Source organism: Haliotis rubra, unplaced genomic scaffold (assembly GCF_003918875.1).
Source record: "Haliotis rubra isolate DU_JTF1 unplaced genomic scaffold, ASM391887v1 Scf1007, whole genome shotgun sequence".
In the NCBI taxonomy this organism is placed as follows: domain Eukaryota; kingdom Metazoa; phylum Mollusca; class Gastropoda; order Lepetellida; family Haliotidae; genus Haliotis; species Haliotis rubra.
The window spans coordinates 153,463-168,877 of record NW_025764901.1 but is presented as its reverse complement, the minus strand read 5'-3'; the positions used below and the strand labels follow the sequence as shown (position 1 = coordinate 168,877).

General features: G+C 38.3%; 1 protein-coding gene across 1 annotated transcript; it reads right to left on the bottom strand.

The window, feature by feature from the left end:
- Nucleotides 1-642: 642 nt before the first annotated feature.
- LOC124267947 (sodium- and chloride-dependent glycine transporter 1-like) lies at nt 643-14,988 on the bottom strand. Its single transcript, XM_046702946.1, has 8 exons — nt 14,571-14,988; nt 14,231-14,343; nt 13,849-13,977; nt 12,880-12,979; nt 12,211-12,311; nt 8,155-8,322; nt 7,739-7,844; nt 643-894 (listed from the first exon to the last, which is right to left on the bottom strand). The coding sequence occupies exons 2-8, from the start codon at nt 14,258-14,260 to the stop codon at nt 863-865; spliced, it is 666 nt and encodes a 221-aa protein (XP_046558902.1). The 5' UTR covers nt 14,261-14,343; nt 14,571-14,988; the 3' UTR covers nt 643-862.
- Nucleotides 14,989-15,415: the final 427 nt, after the last annotated feature.

Sequence of the window (15,415 nt, the reverse complement as noted above, 5' to 3'; positions counted from 1 at the left end):
ACTGAACGCAAATATTCACATATTGACAAAGAGGCTTTAGGAATCATATTCGGCGTGAAGCGATTTCATCAGTGCCTATGTGGCCGACAGTTTACTCTTGTCACGGACCACAAGCCGCCCACAGCTCTATTCGGCGCTGACAGACCAGTCCCCACACTCGCAGCTTTGAGGTTACAGAGATGGGCACTTATCTTTAGTGCTTACACCTACAAGATTGAATACAAAGCATCAAAAGAACATTCAATTGAATAGAAAGCATCAAAAGAACATTCAAATACAGACGGACTTTCAAGACTTCCATTGAGGAATGTTAGAAAAGATAACCAGGAGACAGTAGATATCACTGATTTATTTCAAGTCATTTTGAAACTTCACCAGTCACTTGTGCCAATATTCGAGAAGCAACAGAAAAGACCCAACACTATCAGTAGTGTACGATGCCATTATGAATGGTTGGGACAGTGAACATGTGACAAGTGAGAGTTTACAGCATTTTGCTAAAAGGCGACAGGAACTCACTATTCACCAAGGTTGCATCCTGTGGGGAATAAGAGTGGTCATACCATCTAGGCTTTGCGATACAATACTGCATGAACTTCATTCTTGGCACATGGGCATCGTCAAGATGAAGTCAGTTTACTGAAAGAAAATGGGATGAAACACATATTTTCGGCTCCGTACCATCCGTCTACAAACGGACAAGCAGAGAGAGTTGTTCAGGCTTTCAAGAGAGCTATGAATGCAGCAAATGCGGATTCACACACAGTTGACAAGAAGTGTGAACAATTTCTTTTGATGTACAGATCTTCTCCACACCGCACTACAGGGAAAAGACCAGCAAAGTTGTTTCTTGGTAGGGAACTCAGGACTCGGCTTGACTTGCTGAAACCAGATCTGCAAAAGAAAATAACAGATTTACATGGGAACAGAGCAAGTGACACAGCAAGAACATTAAACATCGGTCAGAAGGTATGGACCAGGAACTATTCTAAGAATGGAGAAAGATGGGTTTTGGCACAGTGCGTTCGGAGGATGGTGTAAGACACTCCATCATCGAAACAAGGCATCAAATCATCAGATGACATATTGACCAGATCAGAGAAGGGGCTGATGAAGTTAAACCAGTTTGTGAACCGAACACTCAACCAAACGCTGATGTCACAATGACCGATAAAGGTGACTGCCCCGTATCAAGCTCCAGTCAGCCCGATCACAGTGATATGGTCGCCTCATATTCAGGACTCTGATTCTATTTCAGGGAACTGCAGTCCTCCTGTGCCTGACGGGGTGGTGTCCAGTGTTCCAAACACATTGCGCCGCTCTACGAGGATTTCAAAACCACCTGAGAGACTCTAATCTGTAAATTGCTAGGGCAAGGCATTTAACATTTTAATATTTCTCAATGGAGCCATACCAAGCAATTTTTGCTGTAATGATGTAGAAAAATATAAGCCATATTTTTGTGCAAAATGCTGCGAGGTGCTGCTATTCTGTAGAACAGAAATACAATTATGATTCACTTATTTTCATTTACGTCTATCAATTTGTACTTGAAACACATCAAGTCATCAATTGAAGACTTTAATCATTTACACGATCCTCAACTTGAAGTTGATGAACAATCTGTTATTGATTCATTCGTCAAACCGCGTTTGCATTGAAAACATTTAAATCATTGTCACTCAGCCTTTGAATCAAAACAACTCAAAGGAAAGGTTGAATAAGCCACTGCTTTTCAAACAAGAGTCATCAGAAGATGACAAAGTACCGAGGCCCCCACAAATTTGAAAGAATCAATGATCTGACAGTCAAAATCGTTTCCATGCAAATCATGTAAAATATAAATGCCAAAAATCTGCAAATAGCACTTCAAGATCGGTTTGATAGATAGATATTCTTTATTTCCTCCAGTGAATGAAGATACAATGTGATATGATATATTGACATGCAGATCAGAAACAGGGGAATACAGATAGTTACAAACAGTTTACAAAGAAATGTTTCCAGTTGTTAACAGTTGTACATACATTGGTCATACATTCAAGCCATACATTATCATCAAGGGATAGACAATATTCCGTTGGAAGTCCTCCGAGTAAGAAACATAGAATCAATTCTTCATCATTGTTCCAAAGGCTAGAAAACGTATTTACATCTACTCTGTCAATAATTGATTCGATAAGAAGATCTCTCTGACGGCTTGTCAGCTCGCAGTACATAAAAACATGTTTGACAATATCGTAGGCAAATGTGCCACATATACACTCTTTTGATTGGATACGCAGAGTACTAATTTGCACCAAGTTTGCAATACAGTGAAATAGATCAGGTCGTAGGATCGACATTTGCCATAATCTATGTATATTCTGGTCTCGCACTGAATAGTATCTATGTTGATTTTCCCTTGACGTTAACTCTTTACATATATGGATATTTTCAGCATCATGAATTGTTTTCGTAACATGGACATTCCATTGTGCTTTATTAGGAAAGCTGGCAGACACAATGTATGTATTTACATAACCTGTCAGGTCGTATTTATATGTTAATAGTAGCATATGGTAGATAGGGGATTTTTGTACTTTTAGCTTCTCTTTCATAACATGAGTCAAGTAAGAATTGACTAAGTTTAAAGTTTAAGACATTCTTGAATACAAAGTTTAAATTACCTCTACATAATTTGCCAAGGAACATAAGACAACGTTTTTCTATGTATGCTTGGACTGATAGTAAATTTAAACAGTCTCGTGCGACAACTGTCGAAGAACATTTAGAGAGCCCCTGGATGTGTTTACAGAAGAAAGATTGAGCTCGTTCAAGTATTTCATACTCTTTAGATGTTAGTTTACACCATAATTCACAAGCAAACAGGGCACATGGTAACATAACTCTGTTCCAGACTCCACAAGCAGACATGGGGTTTAGACCACCAAAGAACAAACCATTGCAGCGATTTGTGTTGACTAACATTCTAAGTTTATCACATGATTTTTGAGTACGCACTAAAGTTGAAGATGCAGTGGTTATGTACAAGCCAGCATACACAACAAGATCTTTTGAGTTACAATCTTCTCCCAATGTAAAATGATGGACATGTATGTTTTGGGTATTACCAAACAATAAGAATACACTTTTGTCGGCATTATATTTAAGATGCCATTTGCAAGAGTACTCAAAACACACATTTAGTGCACACTGTAGGCCATCTATGGCTCCACTTACAATAGTTGTGTCATCTGCTAATAAGATACCTGGCACATTACCCCATGGAAGACTTAAACCGTGTTGTAATGATTCTAGTGCGTATAATAGGTCATTAATATACAATGAAAATAACCAAGCTGACAAAACACATCCTTGACCAACACCTTGTTTTACAGGAAATGGAGCAGATGCAACTCCCCCTATTTTAACACAAGACTGCATTGAAGAATATTTAGTACGTAAGATACGCCACAGTTTACCATTTATACCAAAGTGATGGAGTTTATAAAATAATCCATTAAGCCATATTCTATCAAAGGCCTTCTCGTTGTCTAGAAAGACACAATACACTGGTGAGTTTCTTTCCCTGTAATAAGCTATACTTTCTAACAGTGTTAATGCAGCTGTTTCAGCGCCAGCACCTTTACGGAATCAAATTGATACTTGTGCGGGAAAGGTTTACTGTGGCAACACCAATTTTCTATTCTTTCTAAGATGACTCTTTCGAATAATTTGCTGACAATAGGAGTTAAAGTTATTCCCCGGTAATTTGAAGGGTCGCATGTGCTTTTACCTTTTCCTTTGTGTATGGGAAGTATGGTACCAACATTAAAACCACAAGGTAGATATTCATAATGAACAATAGCATTGTAAAGTGCTACTAGGTGATTAATAACAGATCTACCGGCGTACTTTAAGTGTTCATTAACAATACCATCAGGTCCAGGTGATTTGCCGTTCTTAAGTCGCCGAATAGTGCATAACAGTTCATCAAACGTAAAAGGACACTGAAGCAGTGTAGAAACATCATCACAGTCATCATGAGTATTATCAAGTTGAGATACAAAGTTATTTACATAATCAGTAAGATCTGAATCAAAATTAACATCTGTACATGGTAGAGATAGGTCTCTGAAATATTTAGCAAATAGGTCACATATACCTTCCTGAGTATTACAAGATGTGTTTTCGTAAGTGAGAACTTGAGTGTATTCTTTTTTTACGTTTGTATATTTTGGTAGCTTTAAAGTACTCTTGTATACCTAGTTCAGAAGCCTCATAAATTCTTTTGAATTTAAGATCATCCTCATGTTTCTTTGATTGACGATGTCGTTTTCGGAAAATACGTTTTGCTTCTTTATATGCAATGTAGTAACTATTCTCTTTATCATGGATTTTACCATTACGGATCCATTCATTGCGACAATTTCTCATTGTATTATGTAGATCTTTCAAATTATCTTTTTTTCCAATATGGTTTCAAGTTTGCCTGGTAACGAGAGGAAGGGATACTTATATTTGCTGCAGAATGGAGAGATTGGGTTACATATGCATAATGAGCTTCGATGTATTCTTCTGGAGATGTATACTGGGAGCATTCGAATTCAACATTTCTAAAATAGTTTTCAGTTTCATACCGATACAATGAGAGATCTACTTGATTGGCTTTTCGCCAATTTAGATGTATACCACCAGTATAGCTGTATGTAGGAGTTTCACTACGAAACACCGTGAGGATAGGAAAATGGTCGGATACAGCATAGCTTATGTTATTGTCAACAGCATAACCCAGTACCCTATTTCTGAGATCACAGTCTATGAAGACGTAGTCAATCAAACTTCTTTGTGTTTTACACTTGTTGGAATAAGTAAAAACATTACTATCATCCAGAGGTATAACAGATACAAGGTTTCGTTCTGTTAGAACCCTATTTAGATACCTAGCTCTACGCTTTGAGTCAACACAGTGTCTTATGTCAGCATTAAAATCGCCAACTAATATTGTCTCTGCTTCTTGAGCGCACTTGTCATATAGATCAAAGGTATTATACAGTTCTTCACAATACCGAGAATCAAGCACGTTTGTGGACGGAAGTCGGGTGCCAATTATAAATGTTGTGCTCCCGTTAATAGTCACCTTTGCACCAAGGATGTTTTCACTCTCTGATACGTAGAGCGCAGAGCTGTTTAATGTTTTCCGGATAAACAGAGCAACACCACCTGCTCCTCTCTGTGACGAATGGTCAGTTCTACACTTATAGTATACACTAAAAGAGTCATGTAGATCGAGCAGTGTTGATATTTCAGACTTATTCATCCAATGTTCGTTAATGAATAGAGCATCACAGCCATCGAGCTTTGTTTTGAGATGGGGCAAACAGTTACTAGCACCCGTACATTCCACGTTATTACACTGAAGCTGCCATGAGAATATACACAACTCCACACCACGCCCTACTTGTGTGCTTCATTGTCTTGGCTTTTCAGAAATGTCGTCAGTGTACCAATCGCTGTTTGGAATCAGTCCCTGCAGTTTACGTTTCGGGCCAGAAGCACTCGTCGTCATATATAATATCCGCACATCGTCTTGACACTGTTATTCTGATGGTGTATGTTGGATTACGTCCCCTTCCCAATGTTTCATCAGCCTGGTATTGGAGACGTTAACGCCACGTTCTTTGGCATATTCACAGATGGCGTCTTTAACGACTTCGTAGGTTCATCAGCACGAACATAACTCAGTACAAACCGTTTGTTTCTATTTCTGGATACTCCTGAGAAACACTTTTTCCAGTGGTTAGTGAAAGTTACGTTTCTTCTGTCTGTTGATTGGTTTCGTCTCGTGTGTGAGGTACTGGTTGTTAGTGACGTAATCTACTGTACCAGTGTCCACAGGAGGGTTGATATCATAGCTTGTCTGGGTCTCCGCTGTGACGTCATCATTGAATGGCTGGGGTGTGCTGACAGGGCTTGATTGACTATCCTGGGCTCCATTGTCGTCTTGCTTGGCGTGGTTACATCAGTGCTTGTATCCTTGAGGGCCTCTGAATACAGTAGCTTGTGCCTTGTACTTACGCAATCCATTTTGCCCTCAACTGCTCGTACGCACTTTTCAATGGAGTTGAGCTTTGAATTTAGGCTATCTTTTGTGTCTTTCAGTTCTAAGTCTTTCTGCTTTATCTGATTGCGTAATTTCACAGCTTCTGACTTGAGAGTTTTTTCACTATGGCAAAGAGAAGTTATCTCTTCTTTACAACACTTGACCTCGTCAGATTTTCTATCATAGGCTTCAATCAGCTGCATCATGTCTCTATCATATTTTTCCTCAAAGGTTTCTAATTGTTTACATACAGACTCAAACTTCTTTATCATATCTTCATGAATACACATCATCTTAGATAGCATTTGCGAGGCAATATCTTTATCCATATCACTTAATTCATGTTGAACTTTGGGCTGGACCGACTTAGCCCTGCTCAGAACTTCAGTCTGTATAACATGTGACTGTATAGCTCCCTTGTACTTTTCTGCAATTGACTTTGACTGGCCATTTCTTTTCACCCTCTTCACAAGAGTTCCCTCCGGAAAATCCCGACACTCAGTTTTAGCAATATCATATATAGCTTGTCTGATATGGTTCAAACCTTCATCATCATCGACATATGAATCGACCAGCTTTTGTTCACACGTTTTCCTGTCCTGAGACTCTAATCTGTAAATTGCTAGGGCAAGGCATTTAACATTTTAATATTTCTCAATGGAGCCATACCAAGCAATTTTTGCTGTAATGATGTAGAAAAATATAAGCCATATTTTTGTGCAAAATGCTGCGAGGTGCTGCTATTCTGTAGAACAGAAATACAATTATGATTCACTTATTTTCATTTACGTCTATCAATTTGTACTTGAAACACATCAAGTCATCAATTGAAGACTTTAATCATTTACACGATCCTCAACTTGAAGTTGATGAACAATCTGTTATTGATTCATTCGTCAAACCGCGTTTGCATTGAAAACATTTAAATCATTGTCACTCAGCCTTTGAATCAAAACAACTCAAAGGAAAGGTTGAATAAGCCACTGCTTTTCAAACAAGAGTCATCAGAAGATGACAAAGTACCGAGGCCCCCACAAATTTGAAAGAATCAATGATCTGACAGTCAAAATCGTTTCCATGCAAATCATGTAAAATATAAATGCCAAAAATCTGCAAATAGCACTTCAAGATCGGTTTGATATATCTGCCAAGTATTGTAGAAACATATTGAACGGTTTTCGAGTTAGGCTCAGGAAACGGAGCCCATCCCTCCCATTTGAGACTAAGTCCGAATCGTTTCAAGGGAAACCGAGAAAAATAAATATACCAAAAATATGCCAGTATCAAAAGGCTCCACTTTGGGATCTGTCTCAATTATCTGCTAAGTTTTGTTGAAAGATATTGAAAGGTTTTCGAGTTGTTCTCCGGAAACAGAAACCCACCCACCCGCCCCTCCCTTTTTGAGACTTAGTCCATGGAAATGGAGCAAGATAAAAATGACAGAATCTGAAAATAGCCAAAAGAAACACTTTAGGTTCTGTTGGATATATCTATATCTGTTGTTGATAGATATTGAACGGTTTTTGAGTTGTACTCCGGAAACAAAATGATTACAGACGTCGACTATATCCCCCGGCATGTAATTACAAAGGAAACATTTGAAAACGTGAAATGAGGCGAATAGTTTGGTAGTAAGGTAAATTGTTTTCTCACACGAGTTTCCGAAGGAGTGTGCCCCGTATGTGCGACTATAAACTTCCCGACATGACGATTTTGCCGGACCCCAAGAACAATCAGGTTTCAAACTCTTCCTTAGCCTCTGTGAAATAACAAGAAAAACAAGGTGATTCGGCAGAACTCTTATCACACAATGCTGAATACACTTTCATATGATCAACTTATAACACTGGACCATGTTATTAATGACATTTAAAATCTTGCACTCTGATTCACCAGCAGAACTAAAACAACGTTAGACAGGGACTTTGCTGATGACTCAATTGTCCCCAAGCAGCTATTCATTCAGAGGCAATTTCAAATATTGTTCTGATTGGAATCTTGAAGGAAACTTAAAAATCAACTTTACAATACTGAGTGACGTTTGTATTCAGTGCACCACGTTTGAGTACCTGCAGTACCGTCCCCTCCTCCTTGTAAATGACCACGAACATCACAGTGACCAATGGAATGCAGGGAACCGCTGCCAGGCACCAACCAAGGGAGGCAGCATAATCAGGATAGATGTAGTTGCCATATGTTGGAGGCTGGTACTGAACCAGAGTGAAAATGAATATTGCCTGAAAGGACAAATTGGGGACATACAATGTAATTATTATTTTTAGGTTATATGTATGATTAAATACATAAATACAGGAAAGAATATTCGGCTTGTTATGGCACAGTCAGTTTCGGCCAGTCTAGTTGTGCCACATTCGCTTTGCAACAAACTGCTGAGGACAACAAAGAAAGATATGTTTCGGAAGTTATTAACATGGTTAAGAACAACTTCTATGTTGATGACTGTTTAGCATCTGTAGAAGATGAAGAAAGGGCAGTCTACCTAATCAATGAACTATCAAAGCTCTGCAAAGATGGAGGGTTTCGTTTGACAAAATGGGTCTGCAATAGCAAATCTGTAATGAAAACTATCCCAACTGAGGAGAGAGCCAATGAGGTGAAGGAATTGAATCTGGAATGTGAATCTCTGCCCAGCGAGCGAGCTCTTAGGGTCTTTGGGTTTGTTGACTCTGATACTCTATGTTTCAAGATTCAAGACAAGAATAAGAAAACCACCAGAAGAGGCATATTATCTGTTGTAAGTAGTGTATATGATCCTCTGGGTTTTGTAGCACCTTACTTGTTGATTGCCAAGAATCTTCTCCAAGAATTATGCAGGAAAGATCTTGGTTGGGATGAAGAAATAGATGAACCCTCTTTGACAATTTGGCTTCAGTGGCTAGAGAACTTGCCAAGGTTGGATGAGATAGCAGTAGAACAGTTGTTACAAACCACAAGGGTTTGGTAAAAAGTACATCGTATCAGTTGCATCTGTTTTTGATGCTGAGTGAAGTTGACTATGGTGTTGTAGCCTACCTTCGCCTAACAAATGTAAGCAACAATGTTCACTGTGTCTTGGTAATACAAGAAGCTAAATCAAGGGTGGCACCCCTGAAGAAAATGACAAAACCCGTATGGAGCTAACAGCTGCTACAGTTGCAGTTCGCCTGTGTAAGCTATTGACCAAAGAGCTACAATACAAAATAGATGAGACTTTCTTTTGGACTGACAGTATGTCTGTGCTCAGATACATCCATAACAGTGCATCAAGATTCAAAACCTTTGTAGCAAATAGTCTCACAACTATCCATGAGGGTTTTGAAGTCGAGCAGTGGAAGTACGTCAACACTAAGCTCAATCCAGCAGACGTTGCATCAAGAGGGATGATGTTTGACAAGTTCAAACTTGCCCAACAGTGGTTTAAAGGACCAGGGTTTCTGTGGAGACCAAGAGTTGAATGGCCCCTTTCTCCAGACATATGTGTGTCTGTACCTGATGAAGACCCAGAAGTCAAGAACTCTGTAAGTTGTCTAGTAACTTTCCAGTCCCAAGATGTAATGGACAGACTATTGAATCATTATTCAAGTTGGATACGACTCCGAAAGGCTGTTGGATGGATCATCTTAACTATGAGAGAGCTGAAAAGAAAGGTAAAAGAAAAGAAATTGGAATCAAAAACAGGTGCAAATAAACCTAAAAGATTGTGCGTTTCAAAGCCCATGTTGACAGTTTCAGTACTAAAGGAAGCAGAAGTTGCAGTTATTCGTCATGTGCAGGGTCAACACTTCAGGAAAGAGGTTGAAGTTTTGAAAGGAAACAAAAACCAAGTTAACAATGGAAGAAGAGTCAGTAAATCTAGTCCTCTGTACAAGTTAGATCCCTTCATTGAAAATGGAATCATAATGGAATCATAAGATTCAACATGATTCTAAACATCCGGTTGTTTTACCCAAAACTTCTCCTTTGTCAAAGCTGATAATGTGTCATTTGTAAGAAGTATCAGTCACCAACTGGACAACAACAGATGGCAGACCTTCCTGATGACCGTCTTCAACCTGACAAACCACCATTTTCGCATGTGGGTATGGACTTTTTTGGACCTTTTTTAGTTAAAAGAGGTCGTGCAACAATGAAAAGGTATGGTGTGATCGTCTCATGTTTGACCATGAGAGCAGTGCATTTAGAACTAGCTTGTTCTCTTGACACCGACAGCTGCATCAATGCTATACGACGATTTATATCAAGACGAGGTCAACCAGAAGTGATCAGGCCAGACCATGGGACCAATCTCACTAGCAGCTAACGTGAATTCAAAGAAGAAATCCTGAAATTGAACCAACCCAACTTGCACTCATCATTGCTAGAAAGAGGAATTGATTGGCATTTTAACCCTCCTGCAGCATCCCATCATGGTGGGAGTTGGGAACGTATGATTCGTTCAATAAGGAAAGTTTTACATGCAGTTGTCCATGAACAAACCATCAAACTTGATGATGAAGGTCTGAGTACCATCTTTTGTGAGGTTGAAACTATTCTCAATGGGAGACCTATCACTGATGTACCATATCATCCTCATGATCTAAACCCCCTCACACCGAACCATCTTCTGCTTCTGCGTTCAGGTCAAAAGATGCCACCAGGAACTTTTTGTAAAGACGATGTCTACTCTCGTCGACGATGGAGGCAAGTACAGTATTTAGCTGATACATTTTGGAAGCGTTGGGTAAAGGAATACCTTACCATGCAGCAAGAGAGACAGAAGTGGGTTGCAAGGAAGCCCAATCTTAAAGTTGGAGACATTGTTCTTCTAGCAGACAGTTCTCCTCGTAATTCATGGTCACTGGGACGTATCATGCAGGTCATGACAGACAAAAAGGGATCTGTACGTGTAGTGCGTGTGAGGACAGCTACAACAGAGCTCATAAACAAATTGTGTATCATTGTACATGGTTAAAAAATTAACAGAACTCTTGAAAGACCTTATGACAAACTGTGAATGTACCTCAAAGATTTATTGGTGTTATTTGTGTGAAAGTGAAGACACCAGTTCTTTCCAGTAAGAAATGATTTTAAAATCAAGACAATTTTGACCATTTTTGTACAATCATTTGTAATTGTTTCATGCAGATTCTACAATTAGGAGACCGGTGTGTAAAGGTCAAAATAATGATTTTCATTTATTTCACTTATAATGACTCAATTGGTTTAGGAAGTAAACATTTTAGTTAATAATATTTCCACAATGTTACCATTTCATATTGCACTAGTATTCTGCAACATTAATTAGTAGTAATGGATAAAAGGTTTATTTCTATTTCATAGTTTTTTTTGAATGCCACATTTCATTTTTAAAGAAGTGCTCATTTTATGTCAACCTTAAGATGAGGGGAGATAATTTCTTGGGGACAGAATGACCATGTGGTTTGTGCTGCAAGCACATGTGACACAGGCAGGACTCATGAGGGTCTAAAGTAATGGTAAGCCAAATGTTATTCACTTATTTTACAATTCATTTGGAAGAATTTAATGCATTTTCTTAACTTGTACCAAACATAATCAGATAATTTTTCATAATTTAGGCTTTATAGCTATTTTGGACTTGACTTGTGGAAATTGGCTTTGACTTCAAAATTTATTCACAAGTATTCTTTTGGCCTAAAGTTGGTATGAAATATGTTTGAAATATTAAAAGCTTGCTGTTTATTCAATGTAATTAAGATACTGGTTTTGCACATGGTATTGTGAAAGTTTTCAAGTTTGTTTGTACTACAATTCACATTGTCCAAAATGTTTGTCACTATATTGTAGATGTGTAACTTTAGGGAACATGTTGGCCATATACTTAATTATATTTTTTCCATTCTGTTACAGTCAATCTAATGTTTGAAACTTAGACTCAAGAATAAGAATAAATGAAGAAACAAGAATTCTAGTTTGTTATCAACAGCTGCCTAATCGAAACCACCAAGGACTTTGAGAGAATGAGATGACTGTATCACTCCAGGCGTAATAGACGTCAAGGTGTATGTGTAATTCCAAACAAGACTGACGCAGTATTTATTTGAAGGAACCATTACTGGTCGGAGATGTTTGAGAACACAATTGCAAGCGTCAGCAAATCTTCTTACCAGGAGCATTGCGGGAGTGATGGAAGACCATGAGATTCTGAAGAACAATGGGGCTGGTCTTCCGATCATTAGTGTAACATCGGCACTGATACGATTCACTCCTGGAATAAAGAAATATAGCAGGCACTCATTGTGGGCTTAGAGATCGTTTTGAGGAAAACATGTTTCGCTGTACATAATAAGGTTTAAAAACAAATTGCATTCAGTGATTAAAATGCAATGTCGCAACAAGACCAAAATCATGTTTTTACATTTCCATACATCGAACACAGTTTCAGATCCCCATTCCATGCTGGTTCTGAAACTTTGAATTTCTGAAAACTTCTGTGGCATCATGGCTACTTATTGGTAATAACACAGGACATGCACGCATTTCTGATTTTGTCCACAATTGTCTGTGACAATTCAATTTTAGAATACATGTTTTACACATTTTCATTATGTTTTTGATTGTCAGTTGTTTCAACGAAGGCCCCAAATTTATAATGTGTTGCACCCAATTTCGTTACCGCCTCTAAAATTTACAGGGATGGCCCCATAGGTTCCTGAAAAATACAATTTATACCCGGATCTTCACAGAAGAAATTTCTTGTAATATGGTCAGCACGTTTTGCCTGCAATTCGTTCAAGCCAAATTGTGTAAGTCTCAGAAATGAATCTGTGTCTTACCATATACCCATCCAAAAGTTACACACTCCATAAATCCAGCAGAGATGAGGAATATGGTGGCTATGTACCAGTCAACCAGTTGATACACGTACATTCCACCCTGCGAATGTTAAAACATATTTTGAAACACCAAATATCTGTCAATACTACAATGTTTTGAAGCCCATTTCTGGTGTCCCCCGCCGTGATGATGCTGGAATATTGCTAAAAACGGCGTTAAACCCAACTCACTCACTCACTAACTGTCAATACTATAGTTGGAAAGAAAGTGCAAACTTTGGATTGGGATCATATTGTAAATCCCATTTACATGTTTCATCATACCCTTTCAGTCACACCTCGTATACATCACCAAACGTTCTACGTCATTTGTGTAGAATGTCAGCGCAAATGAATACCCAGTCTCCACTATCCCCAGAAACAATGTCCGTGGGAAAAGGGAAAAATACCCGTGAAAAATATCATTAATAAAAATTCCAAATGTAACTATTTACATATATCTCAGTTTTAATACTTGAATATCATCAATGAACAATGCAGCACACGGTATGGTGCTTTAAACAAAACATTGTACTGGTGTTTGGGTTTGAGTACAATTCGTAACGAATTTTCAACAGTTGCAATAAAACTGCAAATGACTTAATCTTAAATGCCATGATTTCTATCATATTGCAACATAATGTATTTCGCTTAAGGTTAATTCCTTCACAATTTAGAAGTCGACAGCAGAAACTAACAATATACAATGTACTTACACAGATGGACATAATGGCCGAAAGATTACTATGACCTTCGATGCTCATGCTGTTGATCATGCTCATCGGTTGATCACTGGTTTGTCACTGGTTTGTCTGGTCCAGGCTCGATTATTTACAGACTGCCGCCATATAGCTGGAATATTGCTGAGTGCGGCGTAAAACTAAACTCACTCACTCACGGTTCTTGTGACGTAAAAAACTCTTTGCAAACCTCAGTGGTGAAAATAAGCCCTAGCAGAAATGACACCAGACAGTACGCAGCAGTCACAGGGATTCTCCATTTCAGGAGGAAGGGATATTCATCCAAGATGCCCGATATTACCGTTTCCACAGTTGAAAACTATAAAAATACATCACACAAACATGTGTTACCATTTCGTGAATAATCCGGTACATTGAGGTAAAATAATTCATGTTGAAGTATGTGCTCAAACGTATATGTTGACTCTGAAAGTGGCCGAATTAGCATTAACATCATAATGGTACATCTGCCAGCAATATCTATGTGGGAAATCAAACCAATTAGATACTTTAACCACTGGCCTACCCTTATCACTCTTGTCTAGTATAGATTTGTATGAGTGGCTTCTCACCAATGAATCTTGTACCAAAAGAATCAGCATGACAAAGAAGAGAACACTCCATATCTGCGGGAGCGGCAGTTGAGCCAGTGCTTCTGGGTAAACGATAAAGCCAAGACCGGGCCCTGGAAAAGACATAACTGCACAGTCCAAGGGTGCTAGACTAGAGGGGACTCATCTCAAAGAAATAGACAACACATTCAAAACACATTGTAAATACACAGTCGCACAACATTATGATAGATATACGCATGTTTGTACCAAACAGAGGACAATTATTACCTAATATAAATACTAAAAAGAAAAGTCATTTAAAAACTCAAGTTAGATTTCTCATTTCACAACTACTTACAACAGGGATAAAAGAAGACATGGATCTGTTAGTCTTAAAAATTGGTTGCTTAAAACGTCTGCCAAAGGGTAGAAGAGCTGTCGGTGGCAATTCTCTGTGCTTTCCTTGTTACTCTGTCCTCATACAGTGGGTACATCGAAACAAACATTGACAATTCTTCAGCTAGTTTGTTACTAGAAAACGTGATACATTGCTAATTGTATAATAAAATGTGTCAACCACTGACACTACAACTAGCAATTAATTACACTTTAAGAATGTTTAAAAAAAGGGAACTTAAATTCTGAATCAATAGACAGCATAAAGTCAGGACGCAACTGAACACCTGAAGGAACTGGATTAAACACAGTATGTGTATCTATATATTTACAAAGACGTTTTGCATTCCTCCAGTTGAACTGGTAGAATTGATTTAATCTGAATATTATAACCACACACCTGAGGACAAAACATATGTGATATGGACGTTGGCTTCGTGAGCCATGGATCCAAGAAACGCGAATAAAACTAATCCCGCAAACAAGCTTGATCCTCCACACGCCAATGTACAGATGACTGCGTTCCTTGGGACAAAATGGACAAACTGAAATCAGTCTCACGGGTACGAATGAAGTGAAATACAACATGATATATTACATGTCAGATGTACAAAATATATCTTCCTCATAAGTTTTATTAGGCATATATGGTCAATACATTTTACTCATAATGCACGAAGTGTTTCGAAATTATGGATATAATTAACTAAAAAACATCAATCAACGCATTCTAGTTGAGCTAATATACTTAAAAATAGGTAGACACGTGAAGATCTGGGTTAGAATTGGTTTTCAGTAACGCAGGCT